The following is a 27674-nucleotide window of genomic DNA, read 5'->3' on the forward strand; positions in this document are numbered from 1 at the left end:
GACTGAAAAGCATGCCTTTCAAAAATCTACCAAAACAACAAAATAGGGTCAAAGGAAGAAGCTGATGGCTGACAAGAGGTATCTCCAATCTTTTGAGTGTAGCTCTTCCACAGATTCAAACGACTAAGAAAGGAACATACAGTCAGTGGAATACTAAGGGAGAACAAGTGAATGCTTTACTGAAAATGAGATCATCTAAGTCAGTGAATTCCCCTTCCTTAAAAGGGTAAAATAAATTTGCCATGACTGTTTCTCAGCCAACTGTTGTTCCGACTCACTACTGCATTCTTACTTAAATGTCTGCAAATATCCATTTACACACCTGAATGTAATTGCTTTTAAAAATCTCCAGAACGGAGTTCCTTTTGCGGCTCAGCAGTAATGAACCTGACTAGTATTCCACGAGGATGCAGGTTCAATCCTTGGCCTCGCTCAGTGGGTTAAGGATCCAGCGTTGCCGTGAGCTGTGGCATAGGTTGCAGACACGGTTCAGATCTAGTGTTGTTGTGGCTGTGGTGTAGGCCGATATCTGTAGCTCTGATTTGACTCCTGGCCTGGGAACCTCCAGACGCCACAGGTGCAACCCTAAAAAGCAAAAAAAAAAAAAAAAAATCTCCAAAATGTTTCTACTTTCTACGGTCCCCAGGATCTTTCGGCTTCCCCAGAATTTCTCAAAGATAAGAACCCAGACACATCTGCCCGTTTTTTTATTGCCCTGAAACAGTCTGCCCTGAAGCCTCCAGAAGGAAAGCAGCCTTACCAACAACTTGATTTCAGCCCACAGGTACATTATGGACTTCTGACCACCACAACTCTGAGATAATAAATTTGTGCTGTTTTAAGCCACCAAGTTTATGTAAATTTCTTTTACAGCAGCAATAGGAAATGAATACAGTCCCTGATTTAAGAAATCATGGCTCAAAATCAAAGTCCTCTCTTTCTGCTAGGGTTTCGTGTGTGTGTCAACCAAATTCGTGGTCTGGATTTGTATTCTATTAGTAAACCATCCTTTGATATATTCCTGAACCAGCATGAGAAGCCCGAATGTGTTCATTCCCTCAAGGCACTCCTTTATAACCTGTTTCTGGACCAGGAACTACTTCATTCGCCTGTATTTTTACTCCTGGAGTCTCAACTTCTACTTCCACTGGGTCTTCCCTAGAGCTGGCCTGCTGTTAAGCTTAACATCTAACTGTCCACCTGCTGTATTATGCGATTCTCAGTTTCTTTACTTCCCTGAGTCCATAACCATTGCCCTAGTGCTTACAATTTACTCAATACTAAATAAAAACAAACTGGGGTAAATGTAGCAGTAGCATGTTTTATAAGTAGAGAATGGAGAATCAACAACACTAAAGTGAAAGTTTTAAATATACTATAAATTCAAACTATCTAGCTACTTTTTTATTTTATTTTATTCTATTTTTGTCTTTTGTCCTTTTTTAGGGGCGCCCTGTCAGCATATGGAGGTTCCCAGGCTAGGGGTCTAATCGGGGCTGTAGGCACCGGCCTACACCACAGCCATAGCAACGTGGGATCTGGGCCATGTCTGCGACCTACACCACAGCTCACGGCAACACTGGATCCTTAACCCACTGAGCCAGGCCAGGGATCGAACTCACAACCGCGTGGTTCCTAGGCAGATTCATTTCCGCCGCGCCACGACAGGAACTCCTATCTAGCTACTTTAAATGAATTTAAACTTCTACGCCCAGAAGAACAACTCAAGTATTAGCTAAACCAATGAACATGATTTCAAAAAAATTCTTAGATCAGAAATGGTGCCATAAAACTGGATATTTAAATGCAGCCTTAATATTAAAAGGGGAAATTAGGTGGGGAGGAAAATTCTAAAAACTGAAGACAATTAGTTTGCCAGGAATTCCTGTCTTTAAAGGAGTCTACCAGCACTAAAGACAACACAGGTTCGCCAAGAAGAAATCATGCCAAATTAATTTGACATCTCTTTGGAGAGGACAACTAAGTCGATTACTTAGAGAAATGTTGGGTCTAGAGGATAAATAAACTAGGTTTTTCGTACTATCCATGTGAACAGATTAAAGTTTCAAAATAATAGTTTAAAACCCTGGAAATCTGCACTAGGATAAAAGTAAAATGGTGCAGCCATGATGAAAAACAGTATGGAGACTCCTCTAAAAATTAAAACGTAGTTAGCAATATGATCCAGCAATCCTACCTCATGGGATATATTCAAAGAATTCAAAGCAGGATCTTTATATATACCCACGTGTGGTCAGCATGATTGCTGAGAACATGTGACATGAGTAAAAACTTCAAGGAGGAACGTTATTATCCTTGTATAGGGATCCGGGAGAAATATACCAGCCAGTGGGAAAGCTATGCAAACACCCCAGTGCACCAGCATATCTGGCGTGTCTGCAGCACAGCAAAGGGTGATAGTGTGGCTGCAGCTGATTATTTTTGGAAGGAAAGTAGGAGATGAAGAGAGAGAAGGAATGAATGATGGTGGTGGCAGGAGTCACACAGAGCTTTTTCACAGACTGTGTCTTTTGCTGTGGAAGAACACGAGAGGTATAGGCACGTTCCAGGCAGAGGAGTAATATACTCTGACTTGCTTTTTTTTTTTTTTTTTTTTTTTTTTGGTTTTTAGGGCTGCACCCGTGGCATATGGAGGTTCCCAGGCTAGGGGTTGAATTGGAGCTACAGCTGCCGCCCTACACCATAGCCACAGCAACGCAGGATCCAAGCCACATCTTCAACCTACACCACAGCTCAGAGCAATGCCAGATCCCTGACGCACTGAGCGAGGTCAGGGATCCAATCCACGTCTTCATGGATTCAAGTCAGGTCAATTAACCACTGAGCCACGAAGGGAACTCCCTGTGACTTGCCTTTTTAAAGGATCCGTACATAGAAAGAAATTATAAACAGCCCATGTAAGCTAGCTACCTCCGGAGTTAGCAATCTCCCTCATCTGACTGGGATACTATATCCTTTCTGATAATTTAGAGTTTTGAAGAAACCTTAACGTTTATCTGGCTTCTCAAAGATATAGCCTGGGCATCTGTATAATTTGCATTCTCCCATCCCCAGCCCCAGATATTCAGAAGTCAGGGGGTGCGGATGTGAGGCTGAGAAAGCATACAGGCAACCTGAACCATGTTTATCTAAGGAAATGGGGAACTGACCAGAGTTTATCATAAATGAATGACGGAATTGATTGTTTTATTCTATTACAGATAAAGTGACCTTTTTCTCCCATTCTCGAAAAACCTTACCCAGTTGTTCTTTTTCCCAGCATAAATTTCCATGTTCTCTCCATACTGCGGCTCTTCCAGTAATGTCTGGTATTCAAACATGAGGCGGGAGCTCTCACGGAGACGGCTGCATTGAAATTGGTGATACTGTTGCACAAGTTCCTTCACCACAAGTAAGAGACATTCAGGATTTGATGGATTCCAGGAGGCAAGGTTCTGTAGAAGCCAAAAACAAAAAGACCAGCAACGAATGAATTTTCATACAAACTCAGTATCCTATCAGCACATCAATTGAGAGGAAAAGTGTGATGAAAATCGAGAGAAAGAGACTACGTTTTCTTTTTTTGGCTTTGTAGGGCCGCACCTGCAGCATATGGAGGTTCCCAGGCTAGGGGTCCAGTCGGAGCTATAGCTACCAGCCTACACCACAGCCACAGCAATGCAGGATCCGATCTGCATCTGCGACCTATACTGCAGCGCACAGCAATGCCAGATCCTTTAACCCCCTGAGTGAAGCCAGGGATCAAACCCGCATCCTCATGGATACTTGTCAGGTTTGCTACTACTGAGACACTAAGGGACCTCCGGGGAAAGAGGCTACTTTTTTCTATTTGAAGTATACATGATTTAAAATGTTATTACTAGTTTCTGATGTACAACAAAGCGATTCAGTTAGGCAAATATCCATAGATTCTTCTTCATATTCCTTCCCATTATAGTTTATTAGGGGATACTGAATATAGTTCCCTGTACTACAGAATAGGACTTTGTGTTTATCTATTTTAGATACAGTCGTTTTTAATCTACTAACCCCCCCAAATCCTACTTTATGCCTCTCCTATTCCTTTTTCCCCTTTGGTAACCATAAGGTTGTTTTCTATATTTGTGAGTCTGTTTCTGTTTTGCAAATAAGTGTCTTTGTATATTTCGGGTTCTACATATAAGTGGTATCAGTGGTAACTGTCTTTCTCTTCCTGACTTATTACACTTAGTATGATCATCTCTAAGTTCACCCATGATGCTGCAAATTATTTCATTCTTTTTTATGACTGAGCAGTATTCCACTGTGTGCGTGTGTGTGTGTGTGTGTGTGTGTGTGTCCATGAGCACAATACATCTTCTATCTATGCACCTGTTGATGGACACTTAATTTGCTTCCATGTCTTTCTAGTGCCACTAAGAACACTGGGGTGTATGCATCTTTTCAAATTATAGTTTTGTCTGGATATATGCCTGGGACTGGGACTGCTAGATCATATGGCAACTCTATTTTTAATATTTTTAAGGAACCTCCATACTGTTTCCCACAGTGGCTATGTAGGGAAAAGACCACTCTTAATTGACGATAAACTCAGAGCTGAAATTAGAAGGGTCTTTTGAGCTCGGTGATTTTGCCTGCCTTCTGAAAATTTTCAAAGAATATCAAGTAAGAATTCCACTGTGGGCAGGCAGAAACAGTAAAGTATCAAGTAGGGTAGCAACAAAACAAGAAACCTAAATCTCTTAGAAGACCATAATTTTAGCCCTGGAAGACTTAATTTGTTTCTTAGTCTTTTATAATTTTAATTTTTTCCATCTGCACCTAAATTCAGCATTAAATGCTACTGTCATTCGACTCAGATCCACAGACCATCTGCATCTGTAATACCAGACATAAATAAATGCTCTGTAAACATTAGAACCCCACAGAAATATAAGCACATGGTAGTGGTTCAGCCTGAAAAAAGACAGGAATGAAGCAGGGACGAGGGAAAATACAATTAGGAAATGCAAAGTTCAGAGAAAAAGAAGACGGAAATTCGCTGTGATAGCTTATGACCAGGAAAGGCACTGGGTGTGAGGTAAGATCTGATAAGTGTATAGAGGTTTTTAAGCTCACAGTCATTCATTCATCAAATAATCAAGCACCCACTATGTATCAGCCTCTGTTCTAGGCAGTGATGAGAACACGTGCTCGAGGAACTTATAGTTTCATGGGCCTAAGTAAATAATAAACAATATCAGATAGTACTGCATGCCACTGAGAAGAATACATCATGCATCCCTGAAACCTGATGAAGGAAGGGCTTCATCAGAAAGAAGTGACCAACCGTGTCAAACGGTGCTGATGAGTAAGATGAGGCCTAGGGACTGGCGGCTGGGGCTTTGACAGGTCAGTGGTAGGCTCAACAAGTGCTATTCTGGTGAAATAAAAGCTTGATTGTGGAGATTTTAGCAGGTGCAAAACGAATAAACAACAAGGTCCTACTGTACAGCACAGGGAACTATATTCATTATCCTGTGATAAACCATAACGGAAAAGAATGTGAAAGAATATACCCATACAGATATGCATATGTATGTATACATAACGGAATCACTTTGCTGTACAATAGAAATTGACACAACATCGCAAATCAACTATAGTTTAATAATTTTTTTTTAAAGAGAGGATGGGTGGAAAGAAATTGCAGAAAGCTGGGACAGACAATTCAAACCGGTTAACTAGAAGGCAATGTGGGGTCAAGAGAAAGCTTTGGTCAGATGTTTACAGCCTGATGGACTATCCCTGTGGGGGGTAGGGGGACAAGCTGAGGGAAAGGGGGTGGGGGCAGAACCCCATCAGAGAAGATGGTCACGTAGGTAGGGACGGGATGGGAACTCCAAGAGAGCTGCCTTAGAAATGAGCACAGAGTCCATCAGCAGGAACAGGAGCAAACACCAACTTAGGGGCACGAATGCAGGCAGGCTGTTTGTTCTGTGTGTTGAGAGGAGCTTTTGGTGGTTCTCCCAAAGGCTCACATTTTCTCCATGAAATAAAGGCATCAGCAGAGAGTGAGGAAGAAGGACGGGATATTGGAAGCTTGAGAAGAAAGTGTGAAATACTGGAGTTCCCGTCGTGGCGCAGTGGTTAACAAATCCGACTAGGAACCTTGAGGTGGCGGGTTTGATCCCTGGCCTTGCTCAGTGGGTTAAGGATCCGGCGTTGCCGTGAGCTGTGGTGTAGGTTGCATAAGCTGCTCAGATCCCGCGTTGCTGTGGCTCTGGCGTAGGCTGGAGGCTACGGCTCCGATTCAACCCCTAGCCTGGGAGCCTCCATATGCCGCAGGAGCAGCCCTAGAAAAGGCAAAAAAAAAAAAAAAAAAAAAAAAAAAAAGGAAGTGTGAAATAGTCATTTAGAACAATCAACAGTAAATGGACTGGGGCACTGGAGGAGGAAAAAATGGACCAGGGGAATAGAGGAGGAATCCTGCTAGCATTAAAAGCTCCAATGAACTTGGAGGTGTGACTTTTAAGTGAGACCAATTAGCATAAATTTCCCTGCCTGGTGCAGTGCAAGTGGAGTGCATGGAATTTGGATTTAACAAAGGCTGGCATTTTGCCAGATGAGTACAGAAAAGGGGGTGGTGAGAAGGGAAGGCAGGGAGGGAGGGAAGGCAGGAAGGAAGACGGGCAAGAGATCGTAGAGGGTTTGCAAAAGAACGATTATAATTACGGACTTTATGCCAGGAAAAAGCAAAGGCAGGTGAGAAGAGAGAGTTAGTGAAAACGTGGCCAGACCAATGGTCCTGGTGAGCTGGAAGAACTGTTAGAATTGAGATGCTAAAAAGAATGAATCTGAAAGACAGGAGCTTGGCTGGCTGAGGAGCCTGGAGCATAAGACCACTGGACGAAAGGAAGTCAGGGACTCAGAGGCCAGAAGGTTGGAAGGTGCATTTACATGAATATTAAATCGCCTGGGAGTTCCCGTCGTGGCGCAGTGGTTAACGAATCCGACTAGGAACCATGAGGTTGCAGGTTCGGTCCCTGCCCTTGCTCAGTGGGTTAACGATCCGGCATTGCTGTGAGCTGTGGTGTAGGTCGCAGACGTGGCTCGGATCCTGCGTTGCTGTGGCTCTGGCGTAGGCTGGCAGCTATAGCTCCGATTCGACCCCTAGCCTGGGAACCTCCATATGCCGTGGCAGCGGCCCAAGAAATAGCAAAAAGACAAAATAAATAAATAAATAAATAAAAATAAGTCGCCTGGCATCATGACAAGAGCAGTAATGCTGAGAAAGTAACAACAAGCCACGCGCTAGCATTTTTGAAGAATGTCTCTAAGTAACAACAAGGCCTACTGTCTGAGGGCTGCGTTTCAGAGCTGGGGCTGGGTGTTCAGGGAACCACAATTTCCTTGGCAGCAGCACTGAGGAGCAAGAACGCCTAACACCCTCCAAGTCCAGTGACCCAAGAGGGGAGAGAGAAATCAGCTAATGGATTAGAGAACACGGAAGCCAAGACAGAATCTCAGGCTTCAGAGTGGTGGTTCTCAAACTTCATGATGGACCCACCTAGAAATACTAATGCTTGGGCCCTCCTCCCCACCTCCAGATTCTGGTTTAACTGGATTAATCTGGGGTGTGTCTTGAGTATTGAGGTGTCTCTTTTTTTTTTCAAAGTTCCCCAGGTGATTCTAACATGTAGCAAAGGTTGAGAACCACTGACGCTGAGAAAAAAGGGACAGAGAAGAAGTTAAGAAGAACTTAAGTCAGCCTATCTCTAGAAATCCAGAAATTGAGCATCTGTAAAGGAAAGAACAGATACAATAAGTGCTCAATAAGTGAAAATGATACAGCTTGTGAGTACCACATAAGTTCTAAAAACTTTTCGTATATTCAAGTTAATCCTTATGACAACCTTCTAAGTTATATTATTATACCATTTTATAGATAAGGAAACAGAGGCTGTAAGTAGTTCAGTATCTCGTCTGAAGCTGGGTTTCTAACTTAAGCAATTTGGCTCCAAGTCCCTACTTCAGGACTACAGCAGAGGTTCTTACACAACATGTTGGTCTCAAGAGTCGTTTACATCTTAAAAAGTATTGAGGGAGTTTCCATCATGGCGCAGCGGAAACGAATCCAACTAGGAACTATGAGGTTGCGGGTTCGATCCCTGGCCTCGATCAGTGGGTTAAGAATTCGGCGTTGCCATGAGCTGTGGTATAGGTTGCAGACGTGGCTCGGATCTGGTGTTGCTGTGGCTGTGGCATACACCAGCAGCAACAGCTCCGATGAGACCCCTGGCCTGGAAACCTCCATATGCTGCAGGTGTGGCCCTAAAAAGACAAAAAAAAAAAAAAAAAAAAAAAAAAAAAGTATTGAGGACTCCAAAGAGCGGCTATCTGTATGAATTACATGGATTAAATTTACTGTATTAAAAATGAAAGCTGAATTTTTTTAAATATTAATTCATTTAAAATAACAACCCCACTACATGTTAACATAAAAACATTTTTACTGAAATAACTGCATTTTCCAAAACAAGAGCCATGCCATTGTCTCATGTTCCTGCAAATCTCTTTAATGTCTGGTTTAATTAAAGAGCTAAATTCTCAAATGTGTTTTATATTCAATGTTGACTATATCATTTCGGCTGAAGTATATGAAGAAAATCCAGCCTCATTCAAATATGCACTTTGAAAAAAGAGGAGCATTTTAATAGCCTTTTCAAATAATTCTGGATAGTCTTCTTTGATACTACACCAAAACTCAACAAGTGCTAGTTGCTAAATGGTTAGTTGAAATGTACAACTAAAACTATACTAATGGATATTTCACATTCTTACACTAAACTCCATTTGTCTATCCTGTACTTTAAATGGATCTTTTTTTTTTTTGTCTTTTCTAGGGCCATACTCGTGGCATGTGGAGGTTCCCAGGCTAGGGGTCCAATCAGAACTGTAGCCGCCAACCTTCACCACAGCTCATGGCAACACCGGATCCTTAACCCACTGATCGAGGCCAGGGATCAAACCTGCAACCTCACGGTTTCTAGTTGGATGCGTTAACCACTGAGCCACGACAGGAACTCCTAAATGGATCTTTTACTCATGAAGGATTTTGTGCCATCATGTATTGGTCATTTAGAAAATATTTACTGAGTTAATGCAGATCTTCCAGATGTTGACGCATTTATCCAAAAAAATCACATTCATTAATATAATGACCAATCTCACCAGAAAAGTCTTCCACCAAAAGAAAATAAGCAAAAGGTAGAGAAATACATCCTTGGAATTCTCTTGTGGTTCACAGGTTAAGGATCAGGTGTTGTCACTGCAGCGGCTTGGGTTGCTGCTGTGGGGTAGGTTCAATCCCTGGCCAGTAATTACTTTGCTCCACTGAGTGGGCTGTTTTAGGGATGAAATGACAGTGTAAATATCACTAAATGTTCTTTACTTATAGGAAAGATAGGTCTTAAGGGCTATCCAAATAAAGACTTGATGAACAGGAGAAAAAGTTAAGAGCCTCAGCATCCTACAGTGAATTGAAAGCGGTCCTTGCTCTAAAGGGATTGGATAAGAAGAGTACCAGGTCCTCACTGGCAAACCTTTGGACCTCAAGAGCCTGAAAACTCCCCATGGGTTACTCAAGATCGCATTTAAAGTATCAACAGGATATGGAGTTCCCGTCGCGGCTCAGCGGAAATGAATCTGACTAGGAACCATGAGGTTGTGGGTTCCATCCCTGGCCTTGCTCAGCGGGTTAAGGTGTTGCTATGAGCATGTGGTGTAGGTCACAGATGTGGCTCGGATCCCACATTGCTGTGGCTGTGGTGTAGGCTGGCAGTTTCAGCTCCAATTTGACCCCTAGCCTGGGAACCTCCATATGCCGTGGGTGCGGCCCTTAAAAAGCAAAAAAAAAAACAAACAAACAAAAAAAAAAACCAAAGTACCAACAGGATATAACAACATAGTATAGAACTTAAAATGATCATTCTGTACCTTGCTATTCATTTCCTTCAGAGATGCTCATGAAACATTGATAAACAAGAAAGATACACAATCTTCCATTTCTTGGTCAAATATTCCTTTCAAGTCCTTGTTCCAGTACAGAAAGAAAAAGCTTCAGTTGCCTCAATTTAAACTCTTAATTCTGTCATTTCTCTGTAGCTATTGGCAAGTTACAAGCCTATTATCCACACCATTTTTTAACATTATGAAAGCCTATAAACTGGCAAACATCTCTTTCCAATTTGAATTCATTTCAAGAGATTCAATCTAATTGTTAAATGCATAGCAGAGACAGGCCAAACAGTCCCTTTGCATTAAACACAACCTCCCAACACATGGAACTGCACTTGACCTCTCTGGCCATCCAATGCACACACGACACCAGGAAATGACTTCGCTGAAAAACATTCCCATCAAGGGAAGCAGGGGTGTGCTCACCATGATATAAATTCCTCTACTACTCCTGCATGACTCCCTCAACAGGTTAAGTAATTTGTGCTTTGAACTACTTGGCCTAGAAGGGGAGAACACAGAAGATACACCAGATTTTGCTCACTTCCTGAAACTAAAGCATGTTGTAAAAACAGGTCAAACAATGCAGGATCGTGGGTCTTCCACTCTCTGGAGTAGGAGTTGGAGAAAAATGCCCAAACTTATGAGGGGAGCATAAGTTAAGAGGCCTCTTTACAAAAAAGAGAAAAATAAGCTTCTCTATGCGCAAAGTGCCTATTCTACTTGTTTTTGGTAATGCATGAAAGAGGAAATCAAAAATGACAGTGGTCAAGAAGAGGAGGCAGTGGACAAAAAAGGACATATTTGCCACAGAAAAGGGTAAAGAAAACTGCATTCGAAGACAGTGATAAAAGACAATAAAATAGGCAAAAGCCAAAGAATCAACTACTGTTAAGAACTTTGATTCATTCTCAACATTTATGGTGCAGTTCAGCCAAGGATCAGCCGGTGCTTTTTCAATACTGGTTAACGAGAGAGGCAAGACTCCAGGGTAGACACGTGACAATACAGAAGGGAAACCTGCCACCCTTCCCCATTCGAGTCGCTAAAATATCAGTTTCTACCCAAAGAATTGGCATCTGCCTCTTTGTAGTCACAACCTGTCTCAGGTCTAGCGATAACTCCGGACTCACCACCTTGGCTCGGGGTCCAGGCTGCCTGCTTTGATAGAGGCTCCTGTTCACATGACCCTCAACCATCCCACATGTCTCATAAACATGCTCCAGCACACTTGTCAGACTCCCCAAACAGTGATACGGCAGACCTGGAAAAGCCCCACCCATCCTCAGCTCCATCTGGGGCTTCCTTATGTGACAAATCCAGGAAGGGGTAACTTTTTCGGAGGCCTCGCTCACTTTACCCCCAAGTCGCATCTCACTTACGCAAAACAAGGCTTCTCAGCCAAACTGAAGCGAATTCATTCACAAGGATGCCTCTGTATGAAAAAAGTTGGGAACCAGCATGCTAGGTTCATACTTTCGGGGAGATGAAGAAGGGAAATCAGCAAGTTAGTGAATGAGTCCCACAACCATCACTGTCTAATAATGAAGGGGAAAAAAAAAAAAATCTAAAGGAAAAAACTTTATTTTAAAAAATAAAGCTTGGCGTTCTCCTGTGGCACAATGGGTTAAGGATCCAGCATTGTCCCTGCAGTGGTTCTCATCCCTGCTGTGGCTCGGGTTCAATCCCTTGCCCAGGAATTTTCACTTGCTGCAGGCGCAGCCAAGAAGAAATAAAATAAAATAAACAAAAATAAAGCTTTTAATAAAAATGTCAGTTAAGAAAAGGAAAAAAGGACATCAATAAATTAGACATGTCTCAAAAATTATTTGAAACTTGTTACTACAAAATTTTACGCAATTGTCTAGGATTCTACACAACATACAATACTGTACCGTGTATTCGAAAGTTCCTGGGAGTAAATTTTAAAAGTTCTCATCACAGAAAGGGGGGGGGGGATGTAATTGTAATGTATACATGTAAGGATAACCTGACCCCCTTGCTGTACAGTGGGAAAATAAAAAAATATATATTAAAAAAATAAAAATAAAAAATAAAAGGCAGTAAAAAAAAAAAAAGTTCTCATCACAAAAAGAGGAAATCTGCAACTGCGTGGTGATGGAAGTTAAATTTACTGCGGTTTTCATTTTGCAATACATACACATATCAAATCAAATGTATACCCAAAACTGATACAACGTAATGTCAATTATAGCTCAATAAAAACTTAAAAAACAATATATGAAATGTACATAACCTTACTAATAAACAAAGAAATGTGCTTTTCCCAATTTCTTTTTTTCATATATATATTGAAAGGGTAATAAACACATAGTAAAAGACATAGTGTTTTCGTCAACAGCGTAAACGAATATAAAGATAAAAGTAAGTCTCCAGGGAGTTCCCATTGTGGCGCAGTGGAAAGGAACCCCGCTAGTATCCATGAGGATTCGGGTCGGATCCCTGGCCTCGCTTAGTGGGTTAAGGATCCGGCATTGCCCCAAGCTGTGATGTAGGTCGCAGACGTGGCTCAGATCTGGCGAGGCTGTGGCTGTGGCTGTGGCTGTGGCTGTGATGATGTAAGCCGGCAGCTGCAGCTCCAATTAGACCTGCAGCCAGGGAACTTCCATATGCCGAACCTGTGGCCATAAAATAGCCAAAAAAAGAAAGAAAGAAAGAAAAAGGAAAAAACAAGTGTCCCTCCCAACCTCTACTATCAGATCTCCCCCCTCTTCAAGAAAATTACTGGTATCCCCCAGGAGCCACCCTGGGACCTCGTAAGGCACCCACATTTGCCCCTTCTTGGGTATTCCCGCAGAGGACCTCTGGCCTTGCTCACTTGGAGCTTCCTCCTCTACTCGCTGAAGCTTCATACCCTGCTCCTTATGGTTCAACTAGCCCCTTGGATCATGTCTTAGTGTGAACTCATTCGCCTGACTTTTCCTCCAAGACAGGGCCTCAGCCCCACAAACTGTTTCTTGCTCCCACAGGACTTACTGATGTGGCCGGCTCCTCAGCCAGCATTTCTCACAGGAGAACACAATCGAGCAAGAGTTATTAGAAACAAGGTTATGTCTTAAACACAAATTTTTTTAAACGAATACCTAGTGCCGGTGAAGATGTAGCTTAAAGGACACGTTTACACAGGAGGATGCAAACTGGTACAAGCAGTCTTTAAAATGGTCATTCTCAATACTTCAGCACCCCTAGAAATCCTATTTCTGGGAACGTATCTCAGAAAACAACAAAAAAAAATAAGGGGAGGAAATCTTTATAGATCAAAAATGTACACAGAGTCATTTATACTTGCCTCTCACCCACTCCCAAATTTATGCTGTGTTCCTCTAAGAAGTTAAGAAGTTGATACATTTTAGGAAAGTAGGAAAAAAAGGTTTAAAAGAATTTTATTTATTTTAGATGATATATTAGAGTTTTATATACTCAACCTTATTTTGATACATAGTGTAGACATTCATTTACAAAAATGATCAATCCAGTGGCATACGAAGATTCCCAGGCTAGGGGTTGAACGGGCGCTGTAGCCGCTGGCCTACACCACAGCCACAGCAACGCCAGATCCAAGCCATGTCTGCGACCTACACCACAGCTCATGGTAACTCGGATCCTTAACCCACTGAGCGAGGCCAGGGGTCGAACCTGCAAGCCCATGGACACTGTCAGGTTCATTACGGCTAAGCCACAATGGGAACGCCTACATTTCTCTCTCTCTTCTTTTTCTTCTTTAAACATGTGGCCACACCCACAGCACGTGGAAGTTCCTGGGCCAGGAGGAACCAGAGCCACTGCAGAGACAGCCCCGAGTAGCTATGCTGTGAGCCTCACAAGTCCAACATCTTGCTTTTCTAACAGCTATAGCTGGACAGTATGAATCTTTTAAATGTCACTTCATCCAGAGGATACAAAAGATAACGAAAGTAAATTTTCTATTGATCTGTGTTCGTTTGTTTGTTTTGGCCCACACCTGCAGCATGAGGAAGTTCCGAGGCCAGGGATCGAACCTGGGCCACAGCACTGACAATGCCAGATCCTTAACCTGCTAAGCCACACGGGCACTCCTGCTTGATCTGTTTTTAAGAGGACCGATCATTATCATAAATGAATGTCTACACTATGTATTAAAATAAGGTTGAGTATGTAAAACTCTAACATATCATCTAAAATGAATGAAATTATTCTAAACCTTTTTTTCCTACTTTCTTAAAATGTACCAACTTCTTAACTTCTTAGAGGAACACAGCATAAATTTGGGAGTGGGTGAGAGGAAAGCTGAATTACGAGAAATGAACTTTGGGACTATACAGGGCAAGCATATTTTCTCTTCCATAAAACTATCCTTCCTTTATTTATGGTCGCAAGGCTAACAAAAAAGACAGCACAGCAGTTCCAATCCTATCACTTATAGTTCACTTGTAGTTAATGTGTGGGGATTTATATCTGAGAAGAGACAACTATTAGAACAGAAGGGGTATGTGGAAGGGGAAAGAGCACCATAGTTGTATTCTGCTCCAATATAATTTGTAGGGCACTCTCAGAAATAAATATTGGTAAGGCAAAATTTTAATGAGGGCAGTGTTATCATCCTCGGCGGCTTTATTTTCAAATATTCTAACGATTTTCTTCATTCTTATAAGCAGGGCCTATTGAGTCTGAGATTTGAGAATGTTGCCATGTTCTGGGAAGTGGTTGCTAATTACAGTCTTGAAAACTCAGTGGGTTCTTAGAAGCACAGAAGCTAATTAAAAAGAGATGCAAATCTATGACATCCAAATGAATAGCTCAGAAGACAACCAATATAAGGCCATTTCTGGGATTAATATGGGCTAGTAAAAGGACTCCTGGAAGTACATTTAAATTAAATCCTCACACCTACTTAAGAACTGTGTTTGCAAAGTAAATTGAACGTATTCTGGTAAAATGCAGCAATTTGCAGCCTACGCTCAGTGGCTATTGCTGCAGCCAGGGGTAATTCAAGTAGAAGGCATTCCAACATCTTAACCTGCTCTAACCAGAACGCTCTGCCCTTCTTTTTGGTTTGGTTTGGTTTGGTCTGGGTTGGGTTGGGTTGGGTTTGGGTTTTCAGTTTTTTGGTTTTTTGGTCTTTTTAGAGCCACACCCACAGAGCATATGGAAGTTCCCGGCTAGGGGTCGAACTGGAGCTGTGGCTGCCAGCCTACACCACAGCCACAGCAACACCAGATCTGAGCTGCCTCTGCGACCTACATCACAGCTACAGCAACACCGGATCCTTAATCCACTGAGCAGTGCCAAGGATCGGGATCGAACCCACATCCTCATGGATACTAGTCAGGTTTCATGTCCACTGAGCCACAACAGGAACTCCTGGATTGGGGTTTTGTTGAAGTTTTACCTAAAATGGCACTTGGAAAAAAAAAAAAATTACTTTTTGGAAAAAAGGGTCTAGTCTAGTAAGTACTGAAATCTACATCATTGAAGTCTTATGCTTCTTTTATTCTTCTTCCTATTTGTGGCTATCTTTACCTTGATCCCAGAAGACCCCCTCCTGAGGAATCCAGAATGATGAAATGGCCTGGAGGACCTGCAAAATGTGCTGAAGAAAAGCATTTCCTCTAGTTTTTAAAACTTTAGCTCTAAGTCACCAAATGATTCTATGGACATAGCTCATGCTTGGAGCAAAAAGGGCTTATGTTCTTAAATCATACATATCTTGACAATAAGCAAAGTGGAATCACCACCTTCTCAAAAAAAGAAAAAAAAATCTAGTCTGGGGCCAGCCACGGCAGCTTCTGGAGATGGTCTCCTCACTTTCTCCAGAGCTCTCCAAGGTTCTGACCTACCTCTCAATCAACACCACTGTCCCTGGATTTTGTTTTTAACTTTTTGGGACCTAGGCTTTTCTGAAAGGGGTTTTTTATTGACTTGCAGAAAGAAAGAAAACAAATTAAAAAGCAGCCCATTCCCTGACTTAACAATTAATAAAATTCCTCTGGCTACTAGTGGTGATGTGACAGTAACTCTATGTCAATATGGAACGTGACAAGCATACACTCTTAAGAAGGACAAAGGCAATGTATTCGGCAAAATACACAAATAGCTTGGCTACTAAAACAACACTTTCCCACATGATTTTGTGATAGAACCAAAAGGTTCATAATAAAGAAAAAGCAAGGGAATTCTTGTCATGGCGCAGTGGAAATGAATCTGACTAGCATCCATGAGGATGCAGGTTCGATCCCTGGCCTCGCTCAGTGGGTTAAGGATCGAGCGTTGCTAGACGTAGTTCGGATGTGGTGTAGGTCACAGACATGGTTCGGATCTGGTGTGGCTGTGGCATAGGCCGGCAGCTGTAGCTCCGATTGGACCCCTAGCCTGGGAACCTCCACATGCTGCAGGTGTGGCCCTAAAAGACAAAAAATATATATATGTGTGTGTATATATATATATAAGTATCTCAAAAGTAGAGCTTTGGCTCCATTTAGAAAACTCCAAAGAACTGTAATATCCCTTCTTCCTGGCAAGTTGCTGGACAGACTACCTTTCGCTCTTCTTGAAAGAAAGTGACCAGCACGCAGCCCCATGCCATGCTGAACAGCCACTTCAAATAGCTGTCAGCACATGTCTAAGTTCTGTTTCTTTCTTTGGAATTGGGGGTGAATAGATGGAAGCAAAGGAGGATGGGATGGAGCAGGGCAAGGAAGGAATTTCAAACCACATCTCTGGATCCAGCCTCCCCGGTTTATTAAGAGGAAGAAAGGAAAGAGCCAGTTCTTCTCTATCTTGGATCCCTCCCCCCACAAGCTGAACAAAGGCCTTTGCTAGTCTTTCTCCTCTTAACAGTGTAACCACTTCGAGAACAGGAATAGTACCTTTTCCACGATGTGTACAAAAGAACTAAGACTGGAAACACTAAAACCACTGAATAGAAGCACTCTGGAGAGTGCTGAATTTAATAATCACTACATCCACTCTTTTTCTTCCTAAGATGCTGTCCTTATCCACACAACCTTAAGGTGCTATGTTTTAAATACAAAATCAAGTCTACTGGGGGCCAAAATAGATTTTTAAATCTACTGCTTCTTTAAAACACAAAAGTATGCCTAAATCATATTTTTAAGTTCAACTGTGGATAAAATGCCAGGTAGACTACAATTTGATTAATGAACCCTAAACATTAAAAATCCTTCTGTCTGGACAACAAAATGTTTTAGAGAAATTTAAATTCCTTAAGTTGAGCATGCATCCAGTTCACCACCAAGACGCCAACCATTACCCCAAATAAAAAATCCTTTTGTGACCCCAGACTACTGTGGCTCTGGAATGAATGTTGCTCTTTACCTGAGTCACTGATGCCACACACCTTCTCAATCAAGGCTACTCAGACTCTGCGAAGAGAAGGCAACACTGCAATGGCAGAAAGGAAATTAGCAAATATGAGTTCTAGCTTAATTCAAATTGTTTTTCCTGGGGATGTATTTAAATTGTCCAGGTTGCTCGAATATCATCCAGGGATGTGATTTTGAAGGAAACAGCTTGTTACTGGTTTTCCTGGCTGTACTACAAGAAACAACAGTGTGAGCTTATTTTAAGTTAAAGTGTGCTTCTGTGTTTCTTTACAAGAAATTAACTGCAATCGTTTAGTTAAAGCAAACACTTTGTTAGGGTTTCACTTCTCATGAGAAAATGTCTTCAAGAGTCTTTTAAACTTAGATTAGGAATCCTCATTTCTGCAGAGACGTGTTAAGCTTGGAACAAATTATTTGAACCATAGTAAAAGATGGTTCAAGATGAGTGATCCCTTGTTGGCCCTGAGTGTTTTAGAGCCATAGTTAAGTCACCAAATCGCAGGAGTCCTATCCATTCTCCTATACTGAGCCAACTTTTGCCCTGCCACAGTCAGGCTCGGACCTCAGGGTACATTCTCATTCCTTTGCAACTATGACAATCACAAAAAGACCCATGGGAAGGAGCTGTATGGAGCAAGACAAGAGAACAATCCGCTTCAAGCCAGTTGTTATTTTTAACTAGAGAAACACCTGCAGGCTCTGACACCTGGTTTCTGACCCCTGCCCTGGATGGATAACTTCCCTAGTTGGGCTTGGCTCCCAAGCCACAGTGATTTATACCATGCAAGGGCTTCTCCTCACCTTCGCTGAGCTCCCTGGACTTAACGCCAGACCTGCAGTATTTACCAGACACTCTTCCTCTTAGCCAAAGTCCCAGTCTTGGGCCTTCCTGGCCAGTGATCTTAGAGCAGCCAATGTGCTAGTAACACAGTTTGTGTCTACATAATTTGGGGAGCTCCACCTGAAAAGGTAGCTTTCTCAAGCTCTTCCTGTTACACCAGCCGCAAGCAGCTGTAAGAGCAAGGAAGAAAAAGTGTAAAATACATCACCAACTCAAGCAAAAGATACCCACAAAATGCAACAGGCAAGGTACCAAGAGATTTCAACATCTTCATACCTCCCTCTAAAAGCTCTATGTCAGCCCACGTCCATATAATGCCCTTAGCCTAAACCCAGTGAGCTGACATCCATCCTTTGAGTTCCAACATCCATTTCCTCTCTTCTGGTCACACAAACCCAAACTTCCTTTGGGAAACCACCCGTCCCCATCTCAGGCATGGGTTTTGAGTAAGAACCTCCATTTCAAGCTCCATAGACCCTGACTACCTAACTCCATCAACATTTCCCATGCACCAAATAAATTCAGCTACAGGCTCACTCAAACTCAGATAAATGAAGGCATCGGCTGGGACTTATGATAAATAAAAGCGTTCTTTCTTTCCATGGTAGGAGAATACAAAGTCTGAACTGGAGTAATAATTTTATACTCACCAAGGAAGAGACCTGAGCTTCTGGGTAGATAGGGAGACTAAGAATGAAGTCAAAGAGTGGAAGGAAGAGCAGGGAAGGAAAAAAAAAAAAAAATAGACACTAGGTTCTTAAATGATATTACTGTAGCAACCAGACCAAGCCTTATCTGAAGCCCCCCTCTGGCCTCTTGAGTTGTGTAAACCAATGGGCTCTCCTATTGTTTAAGCCAGTGTGAACCAAGTTTTCTGCCAGAAGAGTGAGCAAGAGAAGAAGAAAGAGGAGAAGATGAAATAAAAGGGTACCGATACTCCACATCACCGCCTCTCAGACAAAGAACACAGGGAGACATGCATTAAACTCTTAACTATTTAAGGGTCCTTTAATCCAAACCGTAGATTTGATTTGGGTCCTATGTTTTCTGCCAGAAAAAAAGTTAGATAGCTTCTTACATGACCTGCAAGAAAATAATCTCCCTAGAGGATTCATCTATTTCCCCTAACCCAACAATGATGAAAAGCATCTCTCTTGCGGCAAAGGAAAGACGGAAGACTCTAGCCTTGTGCATCACAACTCATTCAATGCACTCAAGTTCAAGTGGATCTGAAATAGGTATCTGAGATAGCACCCATCCCCAAACTTGTCAAACACCAGTAAGAGGCTGGATTCAGTGGGTAATAAAGTGAGACTTCTAGAAAATCCGATGGTCCTGCGGAGGGATAAAGGAGAAACGTGAACAACTATTTCAGACCAGATAAGGCACTTTGATGACGGATATGCAAATGAGAAGGGATTCAACCAGCAGCAGCCCCGCCCTTTCTGCACTGAGCTCAGAGAGGAGGTCTTTACTGGCTTCGCGGTCCTGTAAACAGGAGCTATTTTCACCTTTCCTCCACTTGAGCGGAACAGAACCAGCACGACGACGACAAACTGTCCTCTGGTGTCTTCTGATTCCTGGCTCCACGCCAAGTTTGGAATGTGTAGCTTTGACGAGTAAACCTTTACCCTTTTGTACAAATTCTCTCTCCAGACAGATTGAAAATAGACCCCTACAAAGGAGCCACAGTGACTGCCTCAAACCATGTGTCAACTTAGCGATACACCAGTGAAAACTCCAATTTCATCAGATGCTACTTCCTTAAAATCACCCTCCCTCTCCAGCCCCGCAAGCCACCCCCTCACTGGTTCTTCCCAAACTGTGCTGCTCCTCACTGTCAACTAAAGAAAAGCATCTATTTCAAACTGTACCACCCAAATAATCTTCCCTGGGTCTCAGTAAAGGTAAATAATCACATGGAGTTCCCACCATGGCGCAGCAGAAATGAATCGACTAGGAACCATGAGGTTGTGGGTTCGATCCCTGGCCTCGCTCAGTGGGTTAAGGATCCGGCATTGCCGTGACCTGCAGTGTAGGTTGAAGACTCGGCTCGGATCCCGTGTTGCTGTGGCTCTGGCGTAAGCTGGCAGCAACAGATCTGATTAGACCTGTAGCCTGGGAACCTCCATGTACCGCAGGTGCAAACGCTAAAAAGCAAAAAAAAAAAAAAAAAAAAACCAAGAATCTACTAAACATGATCCCCCCACATGCTTAGATCTATAAAATCTTCCTGGCTTCTCCTGGGATCCCATCAGTCCTAATTTAATGTCATCTCTGCCCTGGGGTGGGGAGCACCAAATAGCACCATACTAAATGGTGTGACTGTTCTTAAATTGGGAGTATTTGTGTTTAATTTTAAATCACCATCTTGTCTCTCAAATGTTTTTATGATGGTTCCATTTATTTTAAGGAATTAATTACAGAAGGGTTGCAAGTTGGCAGCCTCAGCCCAAAGACGTGCTTTCTTTGACCAGCACAAAATTTTTATTTGAAAATCTTTAGACAAAGCATTCAGTACCTCACAATCCCCACCAATGCCAATGGCTACATACTGACTTTTTCCCCTCATTTGTATTACTTAGCTGGCTCCTTTAGGTATTTGAGTTGGCCACATCTGAATGAAAATATTACGCCGTTTACTAAGTTTTTTGTTTGTTTGTTTCTTCCTTGGTTCCTTCACTTAGGGTAGATACAGAAGGTGTTTATCAGCACCACACAAGCAAGATGCAAAACGAATAGCTGAAGTTCCTCGGGCATTGAAAATGACAGAAAAAAAGAAAGTTCTATTCAACGCTCCCACTAATGTTCGTGAAGAATGACTGATTGTCTGGGTGATATAACTCCTTATTATTACCTTCTCTCTATTAGACTATAAACTATGTGAGAATGGGGACAGTATTTGATTCATCTTTGTGCAAGAGATGTGCTGGACATCACAGGCTATTCAACGTGGGCACTCAAATTATTTGTCAAATGAATGATCACTACTAATCAATGCATTATAAACTAATTTAAGTATATTAAAGGATCTGAAAATGTTCCAGGGTCAATAAAGATACCGGCTCTTGAGAGCCAGGCTAATCTGTGTTGGTTATAAGAAGAAGGAGACAAAATAAAATGGGACGGCAATTCAGAAAATACACGATTGCAACGTGCCTAATCAGAGTCATCAATCATTGGAAGTTTGAACAGTCTGAAAAATATTATCTTAAAAGCATTTTAAGATGTAATTTCTTTCCAAAAGCAAGCACACTTAAAATCAGAATTTAAAAAGTTATTGAAAACAAAATCACATTATCATGGCTCAACAGACAAGGTCTACGGGGTACAAAATAGCACATTAAATCAGTTCCCAGTTCAAAAAACCTGCATGAGATGTTGATCTTCCTGTTTTTCATAAACCGTATAATTGTGCTTCCAGAAAACCACCAAGCATCTGCCTCCATGTAGCTAATTCTTTTCATCTTGGAGCCTCACAAGGAAGTAGAGAGTGTACTGTGCCAGGATCACTCTCTCCTCCAGCCAAAAGCATTACGCCTTGGAGCCAATTTCCTCTTGGTAAATTTTGATCAAATTCCTCCAATTTGCAATTTCCTCCGTACTGGTAATGGCTACACATGTCACAAGTGGGTATGTATGTGTTATGTGTTTAGCAATACGCATCGTAAATTTAACAGCTAATGTGTACACATGTGCACACAGGTAAACATAGATCAATGCGTGCAGTCACACATACATATCCATGCCTACTGGTCCCTCTAAGTCTCTTCACTGGACTCTCTGTGAGCACCACAGTGACAAAGCCATGTGGACTCTCTTAATCCAGTGATAATTCTCTGGTAATTAACGTTACTTTGGAATCCTGCATTCATCAACTCTACTAGGAAGCTCAACACAGTGACAATCAAGATTAATCATAATTCTGATGCTATAAACAGTCGCTTAAGAGCTTCTGAATCATCAACGAAAGATCAAAGTATGTTCTACTTTTAGTGTAAAGGGTATTTTATCAAAAAATCAATTATTTTAAAGGAAGTAGTGATCTATATATAACTTCTACAGTAAAATTTTTACGAGTATGAATACCTGATTAACCAGCATATCTTATTTCCCAGTTATTCTTGATGAAGTAGAGTTTATCATTTTTATATGTGACTCCTGTCTTTAAAGGAACATATTTACATACATTACTAGCAAGAATTACAGATAAACCACATCATATTTTATAACTACGATATGTAATTCTTCAGTCCTTTAAGTGCTTTTTTTTTTCTTTAAATGCCAAAAACCGGTGGGACTTTCCAGGTGGTTGGTTATTCCTTTCATAAGATCCGCCGTATTTATAAATTCACTTCTCCTGATGAATCAAGATCATATAGAAAAAAAAAAAAAAAAAAAAAAAAAAAAAAAAAAAAAAAAAAAATAATTCATTTTGATGATAAGTCATATAGATAGTATAAAGCCATTTATAAAGTCACTTTTAAAAAACAGTGATATCATCAGAGGGTTTTAAGCGAATAGGCAGTCCTTAAAATGAATGACTCCAGGATACGTGAACCTTATATAGTCCTGCTCTTGCTTTTGACAGTTCTTTTCTATCTCCTATACGCATATTTGTCTCATTTTGCTATAAGCAGCGTCACTGTAAATTTCAGTCTTCAGTCATGCATTATACACAATTATCTAAATAAAAACTACAGATGCCTCCATAGCTTATGTAGAAAATAAAGCAAATAGTCCCTATCACAAAATTCAGAACCGCTTTCTGGGGGAGGGCAAGGGATTTATTTTTGGTTTGTGATTATGTACCAGGTGGCTGAAGGGGCACAAAATCTGGGACATGTATTCACCTAGCAGCTCATAGGAAATGCAGAGAACGAAGGAACATATTAAACTATGCCGGTGGGAACACAATCAACAGAATTAGTCTGCGGTAATTTTACAAGACAAATGGCTCTGCTTCTTCAATCATAAACGGCACATGGGGGAAAGTGTGGAGAAAACTTACAAGTGAAAAGATATTTCAAAGCCCTAATAATCACAATGCATAAATTGTGACTCAGACAATTGGAAATTTGAACGCTGGCTTTAGCATGATGTTATGGAATTACTGTTCATTTTTGCAGACAAGGTAATGGAATTTCGGTTACACTTTTTAAAAGATTCGTTATCTTTTTTAGTAATTTACCAAAATATTCGCAGGTGAAATGACAAAACGTACAGGATTTGCTTCAAAACAATATGCTCGAGGGTAAGTGGATGAGGGTACAGATAAAACAAGATCAACTGTGAGTTAACAATTGTTGAAGCTGAGGGACAGACCCATGAGCATTGGGTATAATCGATCATATAATACTTTCTACTTTTGTATATGTTTGACATTTTCTATAATACAAAGTTTTTTAAAAATAAAGCAATTCTATAGTTATAAAGAATTTTTTTGCTTTGGTTTCTAAAAATTTTATCTGCGAATGATGCTTTGATTTCCAAAAAATGACTAGTTACAAATTTATGCTAAAAGTTAAAGAAGCTATATCATTAAACTAATCTTAATTTTTTTAAATCTAGCCTGAAGAGTTTCTCAATTTTCAAAATCTTCACTCATCCTTTATCTTAAAATGTTATTATCTTATATTGCATTATTTTCAGAGAAAGAAGTTCTTACAGGGCATGTTGCAAAACAGCACAAAAATTTAGATCACATTTTGATAGTTATAAACAAAAAGGTATAAAAAAGTACTAATGAAAACTGAGAAATGGCTGCTAGGCTCTCTTTTGGAAGTTAAAGTCACTTGGCTAATGGACAGTAATTTCAATGGTTTAGTTATCGCCTCAGAACTTTGAAAATTAGTATTACAGATTTTCTGATGTGGCAAAATATTATTAAGGCTGCCTATGATTTATTCACTGTGAACTACAAAAGATGCATTTATAACATAAATCTATAACTAATGCCAAAATTATTTCTAGTCAGTTCCATTCATATATCATGATAAACATACAAACTCAAATGTTTGAAAGAGTTAGTTCATCTTTTCCTAACTCTAAAATGCTTTTAAATTTAATATGCATGGATCTAGTGAATTTGGGTTTAGGAGCAGTATTACCTAGACAGAGGTCTAAGTAAAACAAATGGTTAACTGACATGTTTAATATAATAAATCAGTTTTCATATTAAATCAAGCTTCACTGGGACAAATGTTACACTTTAAAAATAATTGCCATAGAAGCTGACTATGCTAAAAGTGCATGCTAATCTTGCAAACATCTCCAAAGTAATAAACTAAATAAACCCTTTAAAAATGTACTTTTAAACATACAAATTATTTATAATTGTTATATTAATCATTATTCTTACCAATTAATTTTTCAAATCTTCTAAAGACTCCTTCGGTTTAAAAATATGACTGAGATGGAGCATGATAATGTAAGAAAAAAGAATGTATACATGTATGTGTGCCTGGGTCACCTTGCTGTACAGTAGAAAATTGACAGCACTGTAAACCAGCTACAATGGAAAAAATAAAAATCATTACAAAATAAAAAAATTAAATTAAAAGGGGGGATTTTTCTGTAAATAAATAGTTTAATTTACAATAAAAAAATGTGACTGATCATTTCTGGTACACTATATTTTGGACACTACAAGGAATTAGCTGTCCTTCTTTAAAAAAAAACTATCATCTTACTTTTCAATCTGTCTTCTTCAGAAATGTTCTTGAAACATATTCAAGAAATTGCATTAAATGTTCTGAATGTTTTGCTTATAATAATATTGTGCTTCTATGGTATTTTCACAATCCCGACAACTTAACATTTTTAAGATGTATACAAGGTCTACTGAGTCATTGTCAATTCAAGGCTACAAACCACTCGGTGGTTAAATGATTACATCAGACCAGTGTAAGAGTTGAGCTGGCACTCTGCTTTGCAGGTTTAAATATCTTGGCTCTCCAAAGCTTGTGTGGGGGCTGCAGTTTGGCATAAAATTCTCAGCCGGATACAGATAATTTATCTTTAAAAAATGTTTTTAAATGGCTAAGGTTTTTTTTTTTTTTTTTTTTTTTGCTTTTTAAAAATGTTGGAAAAGCATACATTAGAATCAATTTCAAAATTTATAATACTCTTTTCCTTTTTAATGTTCCCATCCCTGTAGATAACCAAGTATAGCAAAATAATCCCAAACCTAAAGACTCTGAATAAGTACAAAACCTCACTTCTATATGAGTTTAAATGTAAACCCAAAGATCAGAATAAATTGCTTCAAGTTATAAAGGGAAACCTGAGGACTTTTCTGAAAATACAAACAGCTGCTAAACCATCCATAGTGAAGCTTCTATGTGGCCCTTGGCCATATTGGCTCCTACCCCTCTGGGGTTTTTTTCATTTTTCCATTCAAATGTTACCTTCTTTACTCTTCACAACAGCCTTGTGAGATAGGTACCAATATTGGCAGTTTTATTAATAAATAAATGCATAGATGCTAAGTACCTTGGCCAGAATACTCCCTAGAGTAATCAAAACTGCTGAGACTAGAACTGAGATCTGCCTCAGCCACATTTGTTCTCAGTGCCGTTAGTGCTCAGCCCTGGCTGCACACGAGAATTGGCTTTTTAAAACCACTGATGTCCAGGCTCTAACGTAGACTAGGTAACGAAGTTAGAATCTTTAGGAGCTAGGAGGTTCAGTGTATTTCCAATGGGCCCCATGAAAGAACTGCAGTATCATACAAAGCAATTACAAGAATGGAAGAGTAGGAAGAAGGATGGCAGACAGTCAATACTAAGTCAACCACTTGCAGAGTTCCCTTGTGGCACAGTAGGTTAAGGATGCAACCTTGTCACTGCGGCAGCCTAGGTTACTGCTGTTGCACAGGATCCATCCCTGGCCCGGGAATTTTCACCTGCCACAGGCACAACAACAACAATGAAAACACTTGTAAAACTAAGCTTTAATGACATTTTTATCCTCACCCTCCAGACACCCACATGCCCACTCCCAAATTAGTAAACACCAAGGAAAAGTGACTTAATTTTAATATTTGCCTACATGAAGTGTATTGGGAACATAAGTTCTAACATCTATCCAAATGTATAAGACAACTGTAGTTAAAATACCCTCTGGATGATTTATAATTTTAGGCCCTTTCTCCTGCTATCTCTCTTCTTATATTTTGTGGCTCTTCATTCCTTTCTGCATGTCTGATCTTCCAAGAGAAATCTCTCCTTCTCCCCGAAGAATCAGTAAAGGTTTCCTAATGATGAACGCTCTCTTTTTGTTACCTGAAAATGTAATTGTATCGCTTAAACTCCTGAAGGATATGTTTGCTAGATACATGGCTGTGGTTTTCTGTCTTCGCGTTAAAGATATCACTGAACTGTCTTCTATCTTCGACGTTGCTATAAGTCAGCCAACAGCCTAAGAGCTTCTTTTTGTTTTCTCTTGCTAGTTTTCACTTTTTCTTATTGTCTGGTTTTCTGTAATTTTGCAATGATGTATCTAGAAGTGGTTTTCATTATATATACCTGTTTAGGGTTAACTGGATCCGAGGGATTGTGTTGATTAATTTTTGAATGCTGAATATATTCTTTTTTCAATGTTTTATTGTAAAACACAATAAATATATAGGCAGGCCCGAAACAAAAATATACAGTTCAATTAATAATCATAAACCAACACCTGTGAAAAGAATGGAACACATGTACAGAGCTAAGTGGACCAGCACTTTCCATCCCCCAGAGCAACAATGTTCATGGATGCGATGACCCAGATGAGGCTAAGCAAGACTAACAAGTCTCACTTCTAGGGTTTTTGTTCAGGATGTCAAGACTTCCTTTTCTTCTGGTTGTGATGTTGATCTAAAGGTATTAGGAGATGCTATGAAGGGCCTAAGAACAATGCCAGCAAAGCAGAAGGAAGAGCCAAGCCCTGATGACACCGATCCTAAAACCAGTTATGCCCTAAGCTAGTTTTACCCCCTGGTCTTTTCTGTTATGTGAACCAGTACATCCTCTTTTTACTTAAGCTGGTTAGGTTACATTTTCTGTCACTCGAATGCTACCAGGTTCTAACTGAGACAATTCATCATGTGATATCCCTTCTTGAAGCATTTCTCCATCAAAATTCTCCTAAATTCTGTTATTACCTTTCTTTTCTACCTTTTATCACAATTATCTGCAGCCAGATTTTCACTACTACTGAACTGTGAGCATGGAACACAGTGGCTGACAGGAGAGACATCCAGTAAACATATACTGAAGAAACCAGGACTGCCATCAATGAATCATTCATCTTTGTATCCCTAACACCTAGTACAAAGGCTTAAATATAGCACAGACTCAATACATGCTTTTAGAAGGAATTAACTAGCAAATAATCAGATGGAAATAATATCACAAAAGAGCAGAGATCAGGACACGCACAAACAATACCTTAAAATAACCCTTTTCAGAGGCTAGAATGATCCATGTGGTAGTGGATTAGAGTTG

General features: G+C 40.5%; 1 protein-coding gene across 2 annotated transcripts in view; it reads right to left on the reverse strand.

The window, feature by feature from the left end:
• Window positions 1–27674, reverse strand: part of BABAM2 (BRISC and BRCA1 A complex member 2) — a 431165-nt gene that overhangs the window by 300229 nt on the left and 103262 nt on the right. For both annotated transcript variants that reach the window (XM_021088348.1, XM_021088349.1), the window contains exon 5: window positions 3261–3455. In XM_021088348.1, the coding sequence (XP_020944007.1) occupies window positions 3261–3455 (195 nt within the window). The remainder of the gene's footprint in view (window positions 1–3260; window positions 3456–27674) is intronic.

This window comes from Sus scrofa, chromosome 3 (genome assembly GCF_000003025.6).
Source record: "Sus scrofa isolate TJ Tabasco breed Duroc chromosome 3, Sscrofa11.1, whole genome shotgun sequence".
Classification (NCBI taxonomy): Eukaryota; Metazoa; Chordata; class Mammalia; order Artiodactyla; family Suidae; genus Sus; species Sus scrofa.